This window comes from Callorhinchus milii, unplaced genomic scaffold (genome assembly GCF_018977255.1).
Source record: "Callorhinchus milii isolate IMCB2004 unplaced genomic scaffold, IMCB_Cmil_1.0 Scaffold6, whole genome shotgun sequence".
In the NCBI taxonomy this organism is placed as follows: domain Eukaryota; kingdom Metazoa; phylum Chordata; class Chondrichthyes; order Chimaeriformes; family Callorhinchidae; genus Callorhinchus; species Callorhinchus milii.
Window position 1 is genome coordinate 26,295,419 of NW_024704747.1, and position 22,968 is coordinate 26,318,386.

Sequence of the window (22,968 nt, forward strand, 5' to 3'; positions counted from 1 at the left end):
TTATGCTACCGTTTCCACTTGTTGTTTGCAGTGGTTGAATTCCCAGCAGCTGGAAAGTCAGACAAAAAAAAAACAGTGACTTCTTCTGTGCCATTGTTTTATTTCAGAAGATTGTGGAAATTTGCAATTGTNAAAAAAAAAGGCTTCTTTGTAAAGCAAGCCAATTTAAGAAGAGCTAATGTTTAAAAGTCTGGCAAAAGACTTGGACTACCACAACAACAACAACTTGCATTAACGTAGCGCCTCTCGCACAGGGTGGAATCTCAGAGCTGCCAACACTAAAGAATGGGCAGTCAACCAAACCGAACCAAAATGTCAATCTATTTTCAGTCAAAGTGCTAACAGAGGAAGTTCCTCTCTATTTCTTCTGTAGAATTATCTGATCCAGGAATCAAAAGGGGATAAAGAAGTCAATAGTTTTGTTCCACCATGAGTTTGACCACTCGTCACAGAGCACTGCTCTGAACCACTCTTGTGTGAGCTCTGGGTCTTAAGGTGCGGTGAGGAAGTGTGACGCGAGGCATGCAGCTAGCAGGAAGCAAGAAAGCTTTTCGGGGAACTCGGCACCATTGAAACTATGAAAAAGGCTGAAACGTTTTAAGGTGAGCAAAGTTAGCTTCAACTTGTTTTGAAAGCACGTTCAAAAAATGGGGAGTTTTGGCGTTCAAGGTTGCCCTTTATTTCCCCCCGCGCTTAAGTGATTTTTAATATTGCTGACAAAGCTAAATTTCGAAAGTTGAAACGGTCGAGTAACAGATCGAGCCTTATTTTATGCAGCACTCAAGTTCAAACCACAAGCAAATTAGAGGAATTGAAATGGTCGCCATTTGAATGTTAAAAAATGCAATATATAATGCCTCGTAGTCAGATTCAAAGAGGGTTGAATTTCCGAAGGGTTTTAAAATGCAGAGATAACTTGGACCAAACGTTTTCACTGAATTTATGAGATGCAAAGTTGAAGTTCGTGAAACGTGAGATGGAAAATAATGCGCAGGGTTTTTTTTTCAAATTGATTTTTAAGAACAGTAGCCGGTAGTATTGTGAAGTTTCTCTGAAACATAAAGCTCTTGTGAAACACTTGTGGTATAAAAATACAGGTCTAATGCACAGCTAATCTACATTGCTAACCCAAATGGACTAAATATAGTGTTTTTTGTCACACCGCAATAAGTAATATAGCAGGAATCATGACGATAGAAAAAGTGGACCACTTCTAGCGCACAGTCTAGATCAAGTTATCAATTTGATTCCATGTTCATTTGAGGAAGTAAGATGTCAATACACTTTGCGCGTTCATTGCATATGGTAGTCAGCTCACGTAATACTTGTGCATTTGTATTTAGTCTTAATTCCAATATAGTGATTAATATTTGAAAATAAATCTTTGAGCTGAACATGAATGTATGTCTCCATATTGTTAATGTTCAAAATCCCCTCTCTTCATTCGGACTTCCATGGGTTGAACAAATAGTGCAATGACTGATATCTAATCAGTATATATTGTGTGTGTCAGTCTAGCTCAGTGTTTAGCACTCTTGCTTCTGAGTGAGAAGGTTATGGGTTCACAGCTTATCTTGGGGTTCTGAAGAGTGCTCTCAGACTCATGGTAGAACAAGACAATTGGCCTGTTTATCCCCAATTGAACCCTGGATCAGAAAATAATATAGAAGACCTAGAAAATAACTTCCTTTGATCAATTTTGGGACACTTAATGACTGAAAATAGATTGACATTTTGCTTTTGTTCCCTCCCCCACTCTTTAGTGTAGTGGTCAAAGCTGACACTCCAGTGCAGTGCTGAGGGGGTGTTGCAATGTTGAAGTGCCATCCTTCAGATGAGGTGTTAAACTGAGGTTCCGTCTGCCTGTTTAGGTGGAAGTTAAAGATCCCATGGCACCATTCGAAAAGAGAAGGGAGTTTCTCCTTGCGTCCTGGCCAAATTCCTCAATAGCAAATACTTATTCTCTCTGGAAGAAATAGATCTCTAATTTAAGTTCACATTCTTCATTGAAAGAACCCCTGAGGTTATATTTTTATTTAATATAAGAGTATTTGATTGTGTGACAGACTCAGTTTGGTCACTTCATCCAGCCTCTGTGGAGTTCCAGGATTGAATACAATGACGCTGGGTGACTGATGTATCTGCACCTGTACAATGCGGTGCTTGGGATAAACACTACATCAGGTTAGTAACACAGATCACTGACCCCAGCTTGCCCACAAGTTGTTTCTGGCAAAGTAGTAAAATTCTTTCCTTCTTTCCAATTGTCTTTAGATGTAAGCACAATCGAACATCAGTCATGTTTAGATTTGTACTGAGAAATGGACATGTTCTTACCATCAGAGCTTGCAGTTGCCCACGTTCTTGCTCAGCAAATGGACAAATAGAACCAGTGGTTAAAGTTATGGCTCAATAATAGAAAGTGTAATGACACATACAGGAAGTGCCTTAAAGGAAGCAATATGTTTCCATTTTGTATTTTGTAAGATTTTCTCAAACCAGATGAATTATTTTTACTCCAGTACATGGACTTGCTGGATAATATTGACTGTAGACTGTATTGACTGTAGAAGCTGACAATGAGTGTATTATTTTGTTCTTGAAAGTGTTTTTCAGACCACAAGTTACTTCATTTCAATAACTTTCGAAGGATAGTTTTGTGAAATCTGGGTTGAGATTCTAAACATTTACAAATATTTATGGTTAGGTAAGGACAATCATTGTTTCTATTTCTTTTGAAATCTGGGAAGTTGACAGTGCTTACACGGAAATAAGGTTGACTAGTACCTAGGATCAAAGGTGTTGTCTCTAGAAATATCACTGCTTATAAAACAAAAGACCTCCGCTGCAAGAAGCTTTAAAGAGAGAGCGACAAAAAGTTTGAGTTCCATTGGTTGATTGCTGAGCTATGTAAGGTATTGTTTGGATCATGTTTGGAGGCCAATTGATGTCACCAATGTTTTGAAAGTGTGGTCCTTTGAGAATTGAAGTAGACTTGTTGGCCTGCATTCGGAACCAAAAAAAACCTGTCTGCACATCTCTCAATTCCCAATCCCCTTACATGTTATTTCAAACGTTAAGCACATTATTTGTGGAGGTGAGTGATTATAATGAAAGGAAGCTAAACGGAAAGTACAGCACTAATGTTTTGGGCAATTTAAGAATAATAATAATCCTTGCGTTTGATATAGTACTTTAGCACCTTGTTGAGACAGTTCAAAGCATTTCACAGTGCAAGATCATATATATGAAATCATAAGGCACTCTAGGAAGAATTTGTCATAGGAAATTTAAATGCCCTAAATGAAATTATAACCTTCAGATTTACAGCATTAGTGTTGTGCTGTTTAACACTCTTTTCTCCTAATTTGGATTTCTTCCATTTTTTAGTTTATCTGTGTGTTATTTTTGCAAGTAATATTTTGGCTTGTATATTATAAATCATCTTCAGTGCAATTCATGGTGAAGCTTTTCCTGCAAAGAACGCGGGTATATTTGTTTCTAGCGCTTGCTGGCAGGAGCAATTAAAAACTACCAAAGTGTACCCCAATATTCTCCAACTCTGTGGCTGGGAGTCAGTATTGTCATACTCAAACAAAAGTTTCTCCATAGATGCTATTTTTCCTGCTGAGAGTTCCCAGCGACTTCTGTTTTTGTTTCAGATTTCCAGCATCTGCAGTATTTTGCATTTTGTCAGACTCAGTCCACCACGGTGTGTTGCCTGGTGGTGTTTTAATATTAATCGTGCAGTAAATCTGAAGGTTATAATTTAATTTAGGGAATTTAAGCGATCGTTGAAATTCAGTCTAAATTTTCTCGTGTGGTTAAACACTTTTGATTAGATTGCACACTTGTCTTACTGCCCCCCCCACCCTTTTTTCTGTTAGTCTCTAATCATTGATATTATTTCAGTCTGAAATTCAAACCTTCCACATTGCTGCGAATAAATCTGACTTCAATTCGCTGTGGATTCACCTGGCTTCATCGACTGTTTTTCAGCAGGCAAGCTGCAAACCTAACAAAACTGATCATGTATCCTGTTAAAAATTGGAATATTGGCTTTGCAAAAGATATGCATTTAAGTGCAGTGCTACTTCACTTCCAATCCAGTACAGTACTGAGATTCACTGTGGCTCTACACACAGTGGACAGAACCCAATATTCTCCATATTTCTAAGTTCGAAACTTAGAAAAGTCTCATTCCAACTTTTGAAAGAGGGTGTTGGACAATTAGTAACTATCATCTGACCTGTGTGTGATTTTTGTGCATAGGAATTATTCAAGTGAAATGAGGAGAATATTTTTTTCCGTAAAGTTATATAGAAAGGACATTAGGTAGCAGCAAACATCCCAAATGATTTGTTTAAATAAGCCGAACTTGACAGAAACTTGTAATGTTAGTAATTAAGTGTTATATTTTATCATGATCCTTTCATGAACTAAACATAACTATTTACAGAATTAGGAGCTCCCTTTGTATATTACAAAATACAGTGTAACAGCTGAAGCAGCTGCCAATTACAATTAGAATTGTGTACCCTAATTCAGAATTGTGGGTGTTAAGATGCAATTTAATTAAACCACATTATACCACATTAGTGCTTGTAAAACGAATAGGGCAAATTAGATGTATAATGGTGTGTTTTTTTCAAAGAAATTATCTTTCAAACTTCTAATTAAAAACTGCTTTGTCAGTGTCACGACACAAATCATATCCATCAATATCTCATTTTCATAAGCTACGTTTTCCAAATTTGTACCTTGATTTGGTGGTAATACGGTACACTAATTAATCTGCATAACCTTGTGAAAACGAGACCTTATTATGTGACTTTGTTCTACCGAATGCAAGAACATAGGTGCTTGGTGAAGTTGTCTGTCTGAGGTATCCACTCTCACTATATTCCAGCAGTTGTATTCACTTTCTATGGTGGGCTTCAGCAGAAACAATCCTGTTTCAAAGAACCTATTAAAACCTATTGTATAAATGCCATTGGAACTCTTGATGAAAAGTACATCACTTCTAGTGTTGCCAGGTGTTTTAATTGTGCATGTAAAGGGTTAAAATATGAATATCCAACATAAAATCCGAGTGACAGACATTTGTTTTCATCAACATTATTTAAAGCTATTGGAAGCTTTTGGAAAAGCAATGGTAATTGACAAAGAACTTTTTTTTTAAGGATTAGCAACGATAGCCACTTTGGACTATTCTAAATCACTATTATCTTTGGGCTGCGACAATGCCAAAAAAAAATCCCCAGACAATTCTTCAAAGNTTTTTTTTGAATGGAAACCTCAAATGTAAAAATGTGATGTCTCATAACTGATTCAGTGTAATATTTATCCATTCCCCCCTCTTCCTCCCCCTCCCACTTTATTTCTAAACTATAAAAAGAGCCAGCGTTTTAAATTATTTGTACTTTGAAATCAAGGTCACAGAGACCTTGTTGTTATATATACCTTCACTTGTAGACTGAAGTGGTGTAAAACCACTAATTGTATTGAGGGCCCATTTATAAATAACTGAACCACATTCTAAGATTGTGTTACAGACCTTTCAGCATTTAGCTTTGTTTTGGCGAAAGATTCAACCCCTCATTATTTAAAGTCAGAGGAACTACTGTACAATAGTCCCATTTTGTTATTTCTTAAATATTTGCTTCTTCCTTTCACACAGGAGAAATTAACTTGTGATCAAACAAAATGGTCAATTCCGCCCAAAAACATCAGCAAATTTCGGTTTCAAAAATTAATCATATTTTACCAATTTTTATTGGTGAAAATTGGTTTTCAAAAAAAACTTTCAAACGATCTGCAGAATTATGTAATTACTTACTCTCTCGGAGTCTGAATATTACAATGTAATTGAATACTTGGATGACTAGTTAGTCTGCGGCAAATCACAACCTACCCCAAGATTACTAAGATTGAATTAAATTGTGCAACACTGTATTAAGTTACAAGTCATGCACAAATACTTTTTTCAAAGCTGTATCCTCCAAAAAGAGTTTTGGTCGCTTGCATCAGTCTGATTCACAGAAATAGTGTTATATATTTGACTTCAGATCTCAAGTAACCTTGAAATTGGGAAGTCGGTAATGCCCATGACGTCCACCAAAAAAACCTTTCGTGTGTGTTATGGTTACAGTACACTCGGTAATTTCCTAGGATTTAATCTTGCGATGGTCATAAATAAAATGTTTATATTTAAATGTTATCGGATATGAATCTGTAAAACTGTTTGGTCAAGTTTATTGGTAAATTACAGAATGTACAGGATAACATTTTAATTGCTTGTGATAATTGACAATAATATCAAATGTAAAGGGTTATTAATAGCTTGTCTGCTGAGCAGGAGCAAAAAGCAGTGTTAGAGTTTTAAGCTTTATTTTTGTTGGTGTTCAGTTCTGCTTTATTGACTGCTTGCTCTTCCTCATTTTATTCAGTTCCACCATTAGCATTATATATATGGTGGCAGACAGTACTTACAATATTCAGGTCAGTAGTGTTTAAAATCAAATGATCAATACTGTACAGTCATTCTAGTTGCTTCTCATTATCAATATTGTATGCTTAACAAAGTATTGAGCTTCACCTTGTTGTTGCTCAGTTTTACTGTGTTTAAGTCAAACCTAATCAGTGTTTAGGCTTTTGTATTGCTGAATTTATATCCTTAGGGGATATGAGGAAAGTGCTGGAAAATGGGCTTACTAAAAAGGGTATTATCGCAAACAAAAGGTAACCATGGTGCAGAAACGGAGGCTTCATTGGCCTCCTCCTGCGCTGAAAATATCTTTCTTGTGTTAAAGTGGTTTGATGTCACTTTCAGCAGTGGAGTAATTTGGAGTGGGAAGCCCCATTCTTGTGCCTTCAGAGAGCTAATGGGCACTGTGTGTATGGACAGCTGAGCGCCTGCATGCATTTGGGAGCAGTAATCGCAGAGCTCACACTACATTTTAGTGGATCAAATTGCAACCCTTGTCGGATCTTCCGATACTTTTTTAAATGGCTCACTTATGAGTAGAGGCCAAATCACTTTGCAGCATCTGGATTGACATACTGTGTCATTTGGTATTGATATACTGGGTAATGTGACTAAATGTACTGGTGAAACTCTCTCTTCAATTGTAGTCGCACATCATTTATAAAGGGTTTTCACAGCAATGCAGTATGAAAAGCGTAGTATAAGCTATCTCTACTATTCCTCAACTTCATGCTGCCCATTGGCACTGTAATCTGTAAGTGTCGGGAACCTCCATTTACTTCCCTGAGACTAGATTGTGCCAATACTCTTTGACAGCCTCCCCAGCAACAGCAACAACCACAACAACACATTGTATTTATGTAGCAGCTTTCATGTTGGGAGGACAACCCAAGGCACTGTCCAGTCAAAGGTTTGCACCTGAGCTGGGGGTTGGAATCAAGGAGGAAGGTCTTGAGATGGGCCTTGGAAGTAGAGGTGGAGGGGCTCCGGGATTGAGTTCCATAGGGTGGGGGTAGAAAGGCTGAAGGCCCGACTGCCGATGGTGGACCCTCAACTAAATTTTTTTATTTCCTTCTCTCTCTTGCGTATGGATCAAGTATTCTCTTAAATATATTGATGGTACCTACCACCCACCTAGCGAGAGCTCGAACCCACGCTTGCTGGATGTCAAATGACCAAGTAGTGACTATCCTCCCGGTGGGGGAGGGAGGTGTAAGCAGGATCTTCTTGGAGCTGAACAGGCTCCAAGGTGACATGTTTGGCAATGGAGAGTCAGAATCGAGCCAGGCGGTTTCGGACAACCGGTCTTGAGTCAGGCGGGTCCGCAATGCACCAAGGCACTCCTGATAACCACACAGCCAGGCTGACTCATCAGCAGAACTTGGAAGGGCAGAGTAGTCACCCGACTCTTCCCACTGAGCTCCTGTTAACCCTGCAAGCCAAAGGAGAGGGCGGTTCTAGCTGGACAAGCAGCAGGAAAGCTGCCAGGCAGTGATATCGATGGCAAGCTATGGGGTTTTAGCTGGTCAGACTCCAGCAGTTACCCCAACGCACATTATGAGCCTTGGATTTTCCCAACCTGCACCTAATATTTCCTGGAATTAGGTAAACAAGATGTATCTCTCCAGGGAGAGAGAGCACATTCCGTTCCAACAAATATCTCCGGAATTTCAATGTAAAGGTGGGATACATTGATTTTTGGTTGGTTTGGATACTCTTAAGCGTGTTTGGGATTTTGAACATGTGTCAGACACTCAGCTGATCCAAAAAATAAATCTTGATGCTTTTTTGCTTCCGGTTAGTTTGCAGCAGTGAGATGGATTTGCTCATCACCTTTGCATAAAGAAGTTCCTCCTAAACTCCCTTCTAGATCTGCTATTAGATTTGTTAGATTTACACCACCTAGACAATTCCTTCCTAAATTCAACCATCCCAAATCCTCTTCACTTTTCTGAACTCATTTTTCAAATGTCTAAGTTGAAAGATTTTTGTGAGCTTTTCTTTAAAAAGTATATCCCTGGCTTTCTGAGCTTTTCTCAAAATATTGACTATTTGAAAGAGGATTTAAGCGTTTAATCAAATTGCAGAAGAATGTTTTGGCTGTAAAACAAATGCATTAATAAGCAAATGTGTAAACCAAATTGTTACTTTATACATCTTGCCACCTTGTTCAGTTGTTCTGATTTATACAGTAGTTTGAAAATGTTTGTGTCAATGTTCGTACCTTATCAGTAAAAAGCCAGTGGAACCAAAGGAATAAAATCATTATAGTATGTGCTAATAGAATTCATCCTGTCTAGTGCTAGAAGAGTGCTCCTTTTAGCATTGTTGTTAATACTGTCCATTTAAATGTGAAACCTGCTGGATCGTTTGCAATTGCCTTTATTTTTCACCAAATATCTTGCACAATGACTCATTGTGGTTGGCTCGGAGCAACGACTGCAAACACTTGACATCTGGAGCTCTATTTCAGTTTATTTTCCGTAATGATTTTCCAGAAGTTGCATTTGTAGTGCCGTTTTTTTTTCAAAGATTCTTTCTGCATGACATTTCAAATTTGCAAACTGCTGTAGCCAGTAAAGCCCTGTGTGACGAACTTCACAATGACGTAGTGCTACATTCAGCAAACCACGCAGGTTCTGATGAATGATGCATTATTTAAAGAGGAAGTGTTGTATTCTGGCGGATTCCCTTTGCTTTGAAATAAAGCTGAAACCGCAACAGTTTAGCAGTCCTGTCTTTCCAAATAACATTCCGTTATCTTGTGATTTGCCTATTATATGGTGACGTCCTTGAATTGGTTAATATTTTTCCTTGTATTCTTATTGAAACTTAAGTTACACTGTCAAAGCCATTGTCTTAGATTCGGGATGTTCGAAACTGAAAATTGTTGCATGTCGATTTGTTGTGGAATATCTCCCGACAATTCTTTATGGTCGTTCAAATATTTTTTCAAGATGGAAGGGAATTGTCAGGTCAGTGAATTCTCAGCGATGGGATGGATGGATGTACATGTGTGGGCAGGATTGGGCTCAGCTATAATAATCCCCACTGCACACTCTGGCCACTTGAGTTAAGGTGTGTAGGAGAGTTTGGCAAATGCTCATGTATCTGACTCCGAGTGAAGCTTCTTCTGGTGTTGATGGATGGAAATTTTCGGGGGGGAGACATTTACAAGTAGCCTGAGCTTTAATTCGGATGGAGCATCATTTAATAGGAACACCTAATGCAAAAGCTAGGTAGTAAGCGGCATGATTAGATTGATCAGGTCGTTGCATCTGCGCGCCAAAGAGTTCAGTAAAACCTCAAAACAACTCCCATTTTCCAACCAATTTTAAAAATGGGGAACAAAATATATAGAAATGATGATTCTACAAAAGATATCATGAAGGTCTGTGGAATATGCTTTGGATTTTATTTTCAGTTGTTAGTTAAACCCTCTGTTGGAAGTTTACTGCAAGGAATGAGCAAAACCCTGTTAAGAGATTATTACATGGAACTAGCTACAGCTGCAAAGTGGTACCACAGAAAAAGGCAGGATGGTTGTGGTGTGTGAGAAGCAGTGCTCTTCCTGTTGACCACTTCAACAGGAAACTAGAGGCCTAACTAAGCTCGAAGTGTTTGCTGTGTGCAGTAATTTTTAGTTCCAAAAAATACATGACAAAAGTTCATATGGCTGCTTGTGGTAATGAAATATCTTGGTCAATTTCCTTTATATGTTTAGATGAGAGTCAGATTTTTTTCTAATGTGACATTATTTTGTGTGGCATTGGTGTATGATACAATTCAGCTCGTTTCCTAGCAGCTGATCAATAAGATAAGGGTGGTTGGTATCTGAGAGGTAGATAGAGGCAGATGAGTTCCTTCTCGAGCATCTTTTGTAGTGTGTAAACCACAACACAAGCTTTTGTTTTGAGCCCGTGTTCCACTGCAAATGGAGCTGCAGTAGATTATATATGTCAGCGTGTTTTTAGCATCTGTTGCTCTCGGCTTTGAGTTTCAGTTCCTTCAGATAAGCTGTATGTTCAAACACATTAAGATGTTTTTAATGAAGTGCTGTACTTCAGCACTGTTGCAAACTCTGTGACAAGATGGAGCCAATTATATTGTGTGCATTTTTTTGTAAACCAGGGAAACTGTAAGTAAGACCCTTTTTATAACACTTCATTAATCTTTATTGGGAAGGAAGGAAGGCTGACCAATCTTGAGTTTCAAGAATGCAACAAGTCTTCAGTGTTTAAATGACAACATATTATTTGTACCTTTTCCCCCTTGTGTGGGGGGGAAAGGTTTTCTCCTTTCTCCTACCTTTAATTCCCCCCCCCGGTTACTACCCTCCATTACTCTACCCAAGTTGCTATTGATGTATGAGCTTTCATCACTATTGAACTGTGTCAGTCATCCCAGTTTGAGCCCAATCTTATCCTCACATACATGCAATTTGTAGCAGGGTCTCTGAGTAGAAATTGGAAGTGGGAGGAAGGTTGAATTCCTTTGCCTTTCTCCCTTCCCAAAACCAGGAGCTGCTGAAGTCAATAAAATGTCAATTCTACTTTTATATTGCCCAGTGCCTTAGTGGTCATTGAAAGTTCCTTCTGTGTAGAACATTTTTATTTTTTTAGTTTCGAACCATATTGAGTCAGAGTGAGTTATGCTCTTATGAACCACCTTTCAAATTCAGATTTACCAAGGCATAAATGCAACAAAACAACAGAGTTTCAGAGTTGGTGCAGTGTTGGTTTAGGACAAGTTTTCCCACCTGCTTTCCTAGTAGAGGCAGATTGGATGTATTGCAGTAGAACACTGCATTTTCAGAAGAACACTTCATTATTGTCATAAGTGGCAATAATGAAGCAAGATTATGTTGTCATTTAAACACTGCCGGCTTGAAAGTCCATTTTAACACAAAAAAAGTGAGTGGCTTTCTATTTTGATGTTGATAGAAGTGGAGGTGAAAATAGTTCTACAGGTAGTTGTGCTGTTTGAGCCTTTAGAACTCTATTGCCATGTGTATTGAACTACAGTGATGTTGGGTTTAACTCTCTGTTTGCGAACTGATGACGAATGACTTACTTTATACACTGCAGATTATTATATTCAATAATGGAAAGGAACAAGGTTATAATACCAAACACTGTAAGAGCAAACTTAATTTATTTAAATCTAACTGCCCAAATGAAATTATATATTGTTTAATTGCACTCACTCCCTCATCCATGTTTTCATCATCTTGTTATCTTGTGAGAGGTGTGTTCTACCTCCTCCAGTGACTGTTACCACAGGTGACTTAATTAAGACCGTCACGATAGGAGACAATCTCCTTATTGACAGATTAAAACGCTGTTCATTTTAATGGAATTTAATCTTCCATGAATTGAAAGATGTTATAATATTATAATCTTTCCTGAAGCATCTGTAAGGAGGAACTGCAAGGCTTTGTAATCTGGAGCAGTCAAAATTTTAATGCAAATTAGTATTTTTAGGAATATGTTACAAAAATGTGGTGTGTTCTCTGGAGGGCATGAATTCTGATTAATTTATATTGATTTTAAAAAAAAAACTTTTTTTAAAAAAATTTTGTGTTTCAGAGTTTGTTACTGTGGGATGGAGTAACAATGAGTTGTGCTTTTTTCCATTCCACCAATAAAATTTCCATAATTGAGACTATCCAAAACAGACAGCATTACACATATGTATGTGTACAATTGGCTGCTGTGTTTCACCCACAAGATAGTCAATTCACTTTATAATATACTCTGTGCAGTGCTTTGAGATGTCTCAACGATATGATGAGGGTCTATATCAAATGCCGGGATTATTATTATATATATATATATGCCACTTACACATGGAAATTGGCCTGTGCCTGGGATGGAATGCACACATTTCATGGAGTAACTAATCCATTTAACTAATTCTGGAGTTTATCAGATGGAGGTTGGCAATAGCCAAGTCTTGGGGACGCCAGATTGTGTGTTGTCCTAGTTTACTAACTGAAACCACATAGCTTGCCATCAAGACAATTGTCTGGCAAGTTGTTAGGATAATCCTACCTTTCGGGGCTTTTGCTTGCAGGGCTAACAGGAGCTGAATGGGAAGAATCCCTACTCCCACATCAGCTCCTAATGACTGGTCTTGTCATTAGCAGTGCCAATGACATTCTGTTACCAAGCATATCACCTTGGAACCAGCTCACCTCCAAGGTGAATCAATTAAAGATAATTAGCAAGGGGCCAGAGTGGGAGATTAAGAGGATTTTTAAAAAAAAACACACACAGGGAGTTGTTAGGATGCGGAATGCCCTACTGGGTGTGGTGGTTGGGACATGATCAATCTTAGCTTTCGAGAGGGAACTAGATAGAGTTGTAAAAGGAATCAATTGCAGGGGTATGGGGAAAGAGGGCGGGTAATGGATTGCTCTTGTCCAAGAGCCAGCACAGACGCAATGCGCCGAAGAGGGAGAAAATTGGTTAAGAGTTTTTAAAAACTCCACAAATAGTAACTTTCAACTGTCTTGATAGAGGCAGAGGGTGGGTACTGACAACAGGCTTTGAAAAAGACAGAGGAACTGCCTCCTGTGCTGTAAATTTCTAGAGTTTCAAGTGATTTAGTGCATCTCACGTCACAGAATTTCGTTCTCCTTTAAAACATCCCCCAAAACTTAATTTTCTAAATGAATCGCTTTTTTTCTTGCAGAAGAAATCTGAAAGGTGACGACACACAGCACTGACCAGAGAAGATGCCTCCTCCTCCACCGCCCGCACCCCCTCCTCCCCCAACATTTTCTGTGGTAAGGATTCACAAACTGATCATTGCTCTCGTGTTTGCAATAACAATCACAATATACAATATTTGCAAGCAGAACATTTGGGGAAATAAAGTCTCTGATTAATTTACCTGAAAACGTTGGTAGATATTCATGTGTTTCGAGATAAGAAAACTAATGAGTTAACCAACTAACCTCAGATACAACAAAACATTGTAGCTTTATTTTCATGAAGTTGGACAATATCTGTACATAGAGCATAATTACTTTCATTTATCCCAGACATATATTTAATGTGTCTTTTACACATTTGGGTGTCAGATCCAATTTATACCTGAGTAACTGTAATATTAATAATAATTGGTTTCACTACAGAGTTTGCTCGAGAAATGTAATTTATGCTTTACAGTAACACCTTTTTTTCAGGATGCTGAAATGTTTCTTTTTAACTTATTCTTTCTTCCTTTCCCCAACTTCCCTCTATGGTCACTTTGATACTGAGATTGAATCTTTGCTAGGTTTATTTGCACGTGTATCTTATTGCACTAACCCATACAGAGGTTAGTCTGTACATCTTCATGCTTCAAAGAGCTCCATGCAATGGAGAGGCTGGTGTTCAGTATATTGGGGCAGCCTTTGGAAAGTGCTGCTTCAACATCAGTGTGTGTGTATCAGACAAACAGACAACAGACGTGTAATGGGCCTGTTAGTTAGTGATTAATAGTGGGATCCCAGCCTGACTTTCCCTCCCTAACTGAGATCTATTGTAGAATCCTGAGTGTTTCACTGAAGAGATCCAGTGACTCCATATAGACTGGATAATTGAACCTGAGCCTCTCCTGTCCATATACAGTCAAACCTGTTCAAGTAACCACTCCATTCAGCACCTCCCCCCGACCCTGGTAACAACCATCCTGGAACAGTCCAGGTCGCACACCAACAAACCATTACTCAAAGGTCAGATCCTTGTATAAAGGCCACTTTGGCCCAGTCACTTGAGTAATTGTTGAAGACAGGTTGGACTGTAGCTCAATTATTTACTGGACAAACTCACTGCAGCATTGAAAGAGCCTTGGTGTAATGGTTATTTTTTTTCTTTCAATTTCAATACTCAAATTTTAATGGACGTGATATACTGTTTGTGTTTGTATGTATGTTTTCTGTAAGTTAAGGTTCTGCAAGCTGATGCTCATTTGTTTTTCCTGGATATCAAACAACAAACTCAAGTCTCCCTTAGGTTAATCTTATTAGTTGATTGATTGCTGGACTTTTAGCACCTGGTGTGTATGTATGTTTGTGTGTATGTGTATATATATATATATACACCGAAAACTATTGCATTTGTACAACTTGTACATTGGATGGCTATTCTCTGTTTACTTAGTCAGGTGAATCAACAACAACTTGCATTTATTATACGTCCTTCATGTGGGGTAGCGTCCTGGAGCACATGTGGCGTTAAGCATAACCCTTCCACTTGAAAAAATGAAGTTCAGCAGGAGTTCAAAGTAACTTCTAAACATGCCATTTGTAGCTGAGACTTTGCAGGGTTAAGGGATTCAGCTTACAAACCCAAATGAAGAACTAAATTTCTAGTGCTAGTTTACTTGTTGGTAGCATTTCCATATAAGGCTTGGCTGTACAAGGGAAATCATCGGTGGTTTTGCAGTTGTGTTGCTGTTGTGACCGATCAGTGTATGCGAGACAGGCAGACAGCATAGGAAATGGAGGATAACTATGAGGCCAGTAAAATGGTTGATATTTATTTATTTCAGTAGCTTTCAACTCACTTTACAAGCTGCTTTTACAGTTGTTGCGAAGGGGCAGACGCTGAAAATGTCCATGGTTGAATCATCCGGTCGATGCATAAATTAATCAGAAAGTGGAAGTGAAAGATGTGTAAACCCAGTGGGAGAACGCCACATAGCAATCCTGCCTTGATCCTGCAGCCCTGCAAGGTTTAATGTAGCTCATTTCTCATTATTTTCAATAAGGTTTTGTTAATGTTGCACATGTTCTAGTTGATTTTTTTTAACAAATATGAGACCCGAGCTGACTGGTTTAGTGCCTGCACTGTGAGCTGAAATAAAACAACAGTAATAATCCTTGCATTTGATACAGCGCCTTATCATGTCTTTGAGACGTCTCAAAGCGCTTCACAGAATATACTGTAAAGTGAATTGACTGTATATTTTGTGGGCAAAACGCAGCAGCCAATTGCGCACAGCAGCGTCCCACAAACAGTCGCGGATTGAATGAGCAAATTATTATTCTTAAAGTTTGTTTGATTACAGCAATGTAGGTGCATTATCAGGAGCAACTTCATTACTATCTAAGCCTATGAAATTATTTTCCCTCTTCCCTTTACCCTTTGAATTTTAATTCAACATTTGTAAAGTCAAGCTCTTGAATTTTATTTTCTGTGCTATCCTTATTACTCCCTGTCTTTTGTTGTCGGGCTCCCCAACAGAAGTGGCTGATTATATATTGATTAATTCCAATAAAACAATACCTGATCGTCTGTCCAGCATTGTTTTGGATATACTGGGTTCAGCTGTCTGTGTTGGGTGTGGGCTTGACAGGATGAAAGACTTGTGCTTCCTAGTGTTTTTAATCAGAATGCTTCCAACAACATTTAGGATCTCGAGGCAAGTGTCTCATTGAATAAGTAATGGTTCCTCCTTTTCTTTATCTTCCTCCATAAAACAAAGGCGAACACAGAAAAGCCTAAGTTAAACAAGTCTGAGGAAGTGGGAAGAGGTGCTCTTCTGGCAGACATAGGCAAGGGAAAACTTCTGAAGAAAACCGTCACACATGATCGAAGTTCGCCAATCTTAGATGGTATGTTTTTTTTCATTTGGAAGAGAAATAAGCTTTTACTTAACCTTTACAGAGGAACTAATATTTTGGGATTTTTAGGAAATTACACTGGGTTATCAGTATTATAACTCACAGCCTGTACGTTAAATTAGTTCATTTCCATACATTATACTGAATATGATATACAGTAAACATGTAATAATTTCTGTTTCTCCCAGAAACCTGTTATTGCATAATGGAACCCACTAACTAAGTCATTTAACCCTTTTCAGGTGAAATCTGTTGGTTGTCTTAGGACATTATATCATTTCACGATATTTACCTCGTTCTAATGCTGCCAAATTGAAAGGAAATTGGTTCCAGTTAACTCAGAGAAAAGAGTGAAATTGAAAACACTTAAAACCTGCACAGTACTTCCATATTTGAGTTCGTATGGCATGAATTTCCTTTTTTAATGTTTCCTCTCTCCTTTCTCCCTCTGTACCATGGAGAACAGTGAAACAAACTGCGCCTTTTTTTTACACCATAATGTTGGGAAGTGGAATATTAGAATACTCAGTCTGTGTAACCGTCTGTACAGTTTGACTAATATTAAATAGAAAGCTCCAACAATCTAATGCTTGTGAAGCTTCATCAGAAAAATTGTCTGAAAACATGTTGTTACACTATCCCAGGAAGTGTAGCAGTGATATACTGCTTGAATTCCTTGTTAAATGTTTTTTTATCCCTGTCCAACCAGCCATCTGGGTTCTGAAACCCTTTTTTATGATGTAATGTGATCAAAAACATTGTTTTCATATCAAACGGGTGAGCGAAACCATTCTTTTCATTTTCTGGGTCAAGTGTAGCTATTTCTGAAAGAATAATGTAATTTGGGGGCTGTGCTGACCTGAGAAATGTATGACTTGGTGGTGTAACATTTCTCCCATAATTGAGACGTGTGTGCAATTTCTGTGCCTCCCCATCATATTGTTGTAGTTAGTGATGGAAACAGTATGGATACATCTGTGAACTATTCTAGCAACAGTGCATTAATTGTACTTATGTCCTTAACAGGACCGAAAGGAGGTGGAGGTGGCCGAGGAGGTGGTGGAGGTGGCCGAGGAGGAGGTGGAGGAGGTGGTGGTGGTGGTCCTTCAAGTTTAGGTGGATTATTTGCAGGAGGAATGCCAAAGCTCAAGTCTGCAGGAAGCAGAGAGAGCTCAGGTAATGCTGATTTTATATTGAAAACAACCTCTGACAAAATATCTTATGTTTGTCTTTGGGCAAAGTGCAATTTGTTTTCAGTGAAATTGTCCCAGCTTTAATTTGTGCGTGGATATTATTATTGTTGCTCCGTTTTTAAACTCCATTCCGTATAACGCTTTGTGACAATTTCAGAAGCCAGAACTGCATTGACAGACTTCCGTGAGCAGTAATGTATTATTTTATATGAAGGAAGTGGCATGCTCAGTTATTGTAAAGTATCTCTAATGTATCTTGCACTAAAGTTTGTGGACAGGAAAGATTACAGTCTCATTTATTCTGCTCAGGCGATTCATCTTTACCTGTGGCAGTAGAGTAATTCTGAGCGGAAAACGGTATTTACACCTTAAACCTCCAAATTGCTTTTGCTGGAGACTGCACAGGTGCAGAGCCAGATCACTAGTAAGGAATGGTCATTAGTTTAATGTGATTGAAGAAATGGTCCTGTGATTTCTATTGCAGTCAGTGCATCAATGACCAGAGCTCTGAATCAGATTTATGTTGTAATAATAATCCTTGCATTTCATATAGCGCCTTATCATGTTCTTTGAGACATCTCCAAGCACTTCACAGAATATACTGTAAAGTGAATTGACTGTATATTTTGTGGGTGAATGGCAGCAGCTAATTGCGCACAGCAGTGTCCCACAAACAGTTGTGGATTGAGTGACCAAATTATTATGTTTTTTGAAGGGATTATTACCCCTGGAAAAGCGATCCTTCAATCAACTGTTTATTAAACCTAGTGATATTTTATGTGGAAACCTCATTGAATCAGTGTTGCCTGTGCCATGCAGGTAGGGTGTTTGAGTGATAATGTTTCGTATTGAATTGCAATTAATGGTAAGTATGTTTGGTGATTCTACTTACAAAACTCAATGCAGACAGTTTCACTCCAGGAAGAGAGCGCATTCCAATTATCCATCTCTGGGATTTCCATGTGTAGGTGAGAGGCGTGGAATTCTCAGTTTGGTTTGGATACTCTTGATGGGTTTCCCCATGTGCCAGACACTCAGCTCACCCAAAAGAAAAAACATCAACACAATACAGGTTGTGAGGTTTCCATTTACAAAACACAAAGATCGGCATCAGCAATTTATTGGTGGACAAAGACGCTGATTGAATTCTGTTCTTGCATATTAAATAAATGTGCATTTCTTCCTACAGATTCCAGGAGGAGGGAGAGCACCAATTCTGCCTCCTGGTACGGGTTTCCCTACCCCCAGGCCCTTTGCAGGAAGCAATGCTCCTCCACCTAGAGTTCCTGGGTCTTTCCCAAGAAGCAATGATAATGAGCCACCAAAACATAGATTCCCTCCATCAGGTCAACCAAAGTTTTCAAGGTCTGATCTGGGTTCGAAGCCTAATTTGGGTTCAAAGCCTGATTTAGGGCCACCTCCGGTACCAAACACACCAAGGCCATCAAATTTTCAGTCCAGAGGTCCTCCACCTGTTCCAGGATCCAATCGACCGATCAGCACAGGAGCTCCTCCATCATTTCTGAACCGCCAACAAGGATCTTCACGACATTCTTTTCAATCAACGCCTCCACTTCCCACTGGAAACAGACCAACATTACCTCCCACCCCCAGCAGGATAGCTGATGATAGGCCTTCTCCATCAAACCCTCCATTTCCCAGTACAAACAGACCTCCGCTGCCTCCTGCTCCTAATAGGATGACAGATGATAGGCCCCTACCCCCACCTATAGTAAACAGACCCTCACTCAGCAGGGAGGGCCCTCCACTTCCACCGCCACAAAATCATAAACCTCCTGTCCCTCAAACACCAAGGCCAGGTCCTTCATTCCAGGGCCCTCCTCTACCACCACCAAACCGACCAGGACTGGCTCCGACTGCAGATCACGACACACCAAGGCTTCCACAGCGGAATTTGTCTCTCCACGTGCCTTCTCCATCCTCGTCACCTGGACCAGTCCGGGCTGGCCCTCTCCCTCCACCTCCTTTTAATGAGAGGCCGCCACCTCCTATGAGAGATCCTCCCAGCATATCAGGTGTGTTAACCAATCGTAATCCCATTTCAGAGATGACTAACCAATGTATGGATAAATGGTTCATCACTAGTAGTAGTCGTGAGGTTTGGCCAATAAATGGTCGGAAACACCTGTTAGAGATGGATCAGATGTGTTCAAATACCGATAATGAGGTTTTCGGGGAATCACAAAGGGATTTCTCCAAGTGACAGCAGCCAGTAACATAATGCAGAGATGCTGAAATATAATGGAATATCATAGAATCAAACAGCACAGAAGGAGGCCATTTGGCTCATCGTGTCGCTGCTGGCTCTATTTTTTTTGTACATTAACCTGTTTGGGCAGGATTGAATAAAAATACTGCCATCTACAAACTATTATTTTATAGTGTGTTAATAAAATACAATTGAAATTTCCAGTTGCAATGTTAATTCTTATCAATTTACATAAAAGCGCAGTCATTCCTTTGGAAATCTTATAGATTCATAAGTAGACTCGTAGAGACTCCACAAACTCACCTTTTTTTTCTTTAATAGCAGGATTTAAACCTCCACCGCCTCCTTCGAGCAGAAGCAGCCAGAAAGCACCATCTGTCCCACAGCCACCAAATAGGGGTGGTTTCCGACCCCCACTGCCCCCAGACCGAGGTGGGTCAGGGCCTCCCCCTCCCCCACCACCAATGAGAAATGGGTTTCAGGAATCCTCACAGTCCATGTGTGAAGGTAAATGCAACGTTCCTTTCTCTACCCCTTCCCCTGCACTATCTTCTCCCTTCACTTCACCAATTCTTTTGTTCAGGGTCCCCACACTTTTACAGTAACTTCTTTTTCTAGGAATGTGAATAATGCTCAGTATTTTTATTGACAGTTTTTGTCTTCGATGATGGTGAATTGACTGTATATTGTGGGGGGGAACGCGGCAGCGCACAGCAGTGTCCCACAAACAGTCGTAGATTCAAAATGACCAATTTATTATTGTTTCGTTTTTGGAGGGATTATTATTAGGCCTGGAATTGAACTTGGATCTCTCGCTTGCAAAGCGAGTGCTCTAACCACTGAGCTACAGGACTCCACAAACATTCGCATTGGCCCCATTCCGCTTTTCGTATTCTCCAGTCAGGTGCACACTCACGAGCCTGATTTTTAGGCTTCTGCTAATATGATATGGAGTGAGTGATGTACTCAGTAATGAAGGTCTGACTGAGTTGGACAATAAAGTTATGCTGCCCATTACAAAAAGATACTCTAGCTGCGGAATTTATTGCTAATTATTTATATACAGTATATATATCTATACTGAATCAAATAGTATTTAACAAGTTTGAACCATCATGTAAAAATGTGCAACAATTAGCCACATTACTGTAGAAATTCAGAGAGTTGACTTTACTGTTAATTTTTTGTTTTGTTCACAGATGAATGGGAATGCAGGTTTTCTTTCCACTCCATCTCTGAATTCCCACCACCAGAACCTTATTTAAACACCCAAAAGACGTATCCTAGTAAACAAGGCAAGGTGGAAAGCAGAGGTGAGCAGCAGAGGTTAAATGTTCCAGATACGATTTGAAATGAATCCTTTTGAAATCATTATTTTTTTAAAAAAAAAATAAACTTCAATAGTATTTTTAAAAATACATTTGAGAATACCAAGGGATTACGAGGGGATTTTTTTCTGCTTGACCCTCTCTCCCTCCATTTGACAGAATGATTCAATCCGATAGATACTGTCCATTTAGAAATCGTGTTGCAACGTGAAACAAATACACTTTGTATTGGAAACGTTTTGTAAGTTGGCTTCTTTGTTTCAAGAATCCCCTGATAATTTCGTCGACTTTTCAGAATAAGATTGCAATGCCTATGCAAAGTAGAAGTGAGGTTTTGCAGTGATTTGGTAAGAAATGCTTTATAGGAAAAAAAAATTGGCGCGTGGCAAATTATTAAAGTTGCTCATTGAGTGGTATCGGTTATAACCTAAAACTTCCGGTTTCAATTGGACTATCCTTGGGGAGGAGCAACAGAGGAGTTTTTGTTTTGAATCTTCTCCTGACTGTTTGGTTGCGTACTCAAAAGTCTACGATTTTATTATTGTTTTTTATTGTCAGCTACTATTTAGTTTCCTTCCTTCATAATATAGCTATATTATTATAGCTGTTTTGTTTTAACACTGAAGAATTGGATACTAACTTCCACAAATGTAGAAGCCTTCCATTAATTGTAATGTTTTATTGGAACAGATTCGGGTAAGAGAGAACGAGGGGCTCCACCCCTTCCGCCTATACCCAGGTGAAACGGACCTTGTTCTTCAGGACTCAACCTCAGAAGGCCATCCACTTCACATGCTTTACCTGCACACAGTTGTTACAGTGATGATAAGTTTATTTCTATCAGTCCCAGCTCGTATCAGCTGTTGAAACGGTGTCTGTTGAGAATTGTTTTGCATTTTGTGATGTTTAAATAACATCTGGATTTTTTTTTAAAAAAGAAAGTTTGCCATTTTTGACTGCTTTATTGTAAAACATGCTAAATCTGTTTACAAAACCAACATTGTGGATGAAAATAAATATATCTATTTTGCAAAAAATGTCTTTAACCTATTGTGTTCAATGGTATATACAGTAGCAGTTGCATTTCCAATGTATGATTGATGTCTTCTAATAAAGTACTTCACATTCAATCAATTCTTGAAGTTATGTCCTCGAATATAATTTAAATTTTTTTTAAAAATCACGTTTTTTTTTTTCCAAGCTACCTGGTGTGGAATTGGGAAGCCAAAGATTTGTAAGGTTAAAAAGAAAGCTTGTATTCATTGAAAGCATTAGAAAACTAGTATTAGTCACAAGAATTAACTTTTGTACCTTGTCGATTTTGTATTTGTATAGATCACATGCTTAATAATAGAAACGATATTACAGAGCTCCTAAAATACTGTGTTTTGAAGGTGCCATATGTATTGGGTTGAATATTGTGGTGCTAGTTTGAGTTTAATTTAAACCAAAGATTGAGTAAATAAATGTGCTTATGACTGCTGCGTTTAAGGAATGTACTGTGCCAATATACATCATTTAAAGGATTATCTGTTTTAAGGATACAGATTCTATCTCTGAATAATTAAAACATATATAAATTCACATGAGGTACTTTATAATTATCAATAAAATGAAAGTGTTTTTTACCTATTGAAACTCGATCATTTTTAAGAATATCCCTCAATTTCCAAATGATTGCACCAGGACTGGTAAATGAATTACTTCTTTGCTGTTCATTTGCCCCGGCTGCTATCGTGAATTTCCTGACTTCCAATCCAGCCATCAAATTATAACCAGGTAAGTATAACATTAACAGCCTGTCCTTTTGGACTCTGTTTTACTTTCTCCAGCCAATGCTAACCTTGTTTAAAACTACTCAAACCTGCCTGGCAGTTTTCTCCTTTGCACTGTTTTCTCATCCTGTGTAGTTCCATTGGCCCTAGTTTCCATCCAGCACTTTACCCACTCCCCATATGTATTACTAGCATTGGTGGTGCCTCGTGCTCTTGTTACATGTCTGAGATCATCTGTATAAATAGTTTTCCCATTTTAAATCCTCTCTCCCAATATTTCTGCATCAATGCAGTTGCTGCCAGCAATCCAGTGTCTGATTCAAATCCATCTGCTCAGAG

General features: G+C 38.7%; 1 protein-coding gene and 1 long non-coding RNA gene across 2 annotated transcripts; one reads left to right on the forward strand and one right to left on the reverse strand.

The window, feature by feature from the left end:
* Positions 1–260: 260 nt before the first annotated feature.
* LOC103176464 (WAS/WASL-interacting protein family member 1) lies at positions 261–22,482 on the forward strand. Its single transcript, XM_042336456.1, has 10 exons — positions 261–602; positions 13,184–13,277; positions 15,965–16,094; positions 17,130–17,279; positions 18,493–18,672; positions 18,709–18,778; positions 18,878–19,332; positions 19,851–20,033; positions 20,726–20,839; positions 21,545–22,482. The coding sequence occupies exons 2-10, from the start codon at positions 13,227–13,229 to the stop codon at positions 21,595–21,597; spliced, it is 1,386 nt and encodes a 461-aa protein (XP_042192390.1). The 5' UTR covers positions 261–602; positions 13,184–13,226; the 3' UTR covers positions 21,598–22,482.
* On the reverse strand, positions 14,997–18,477 carry LOC121849414. Its single transcript, XR_006085217.1, has 3 exons — positions 18,189–18,477; positions 15,766–15,949; positions 14,997–15,204 (listed from the first exon to the last, which is right to left on the reverse strand). It is a non-coding gene; the product is annotated as an uncharacterized LOC121849414 (long non-coding RNA).
* Positions 22,483–22,968: the final 486 nt, after the last annotated feature.

Bases quoted from the DNA above. Each gene is read 5' to 3' on its own strand.
- LOC103176464 (XM_042336456.1), top strand. From the start codon at position 13,227: ATGCCTCCTCCTCCACCGCCCGCACCCCCTCCTCCCCCAACATTTTCT. The intron at 16,095-17,129 runs GTATGTTTTTTT...TGTCCTTAACAG, and splicing joins AAGTTCGCCAATCTTAGATG to GACCGAAAGGAGGTGGAGGT. The intron at 18,779-18,877 runs ATCCAATCGACC...TCCACTTCCCAC, and splicing joins GGTCCTCCACCTGTTCCAGG to TGGAAACAGACCAACATTAC.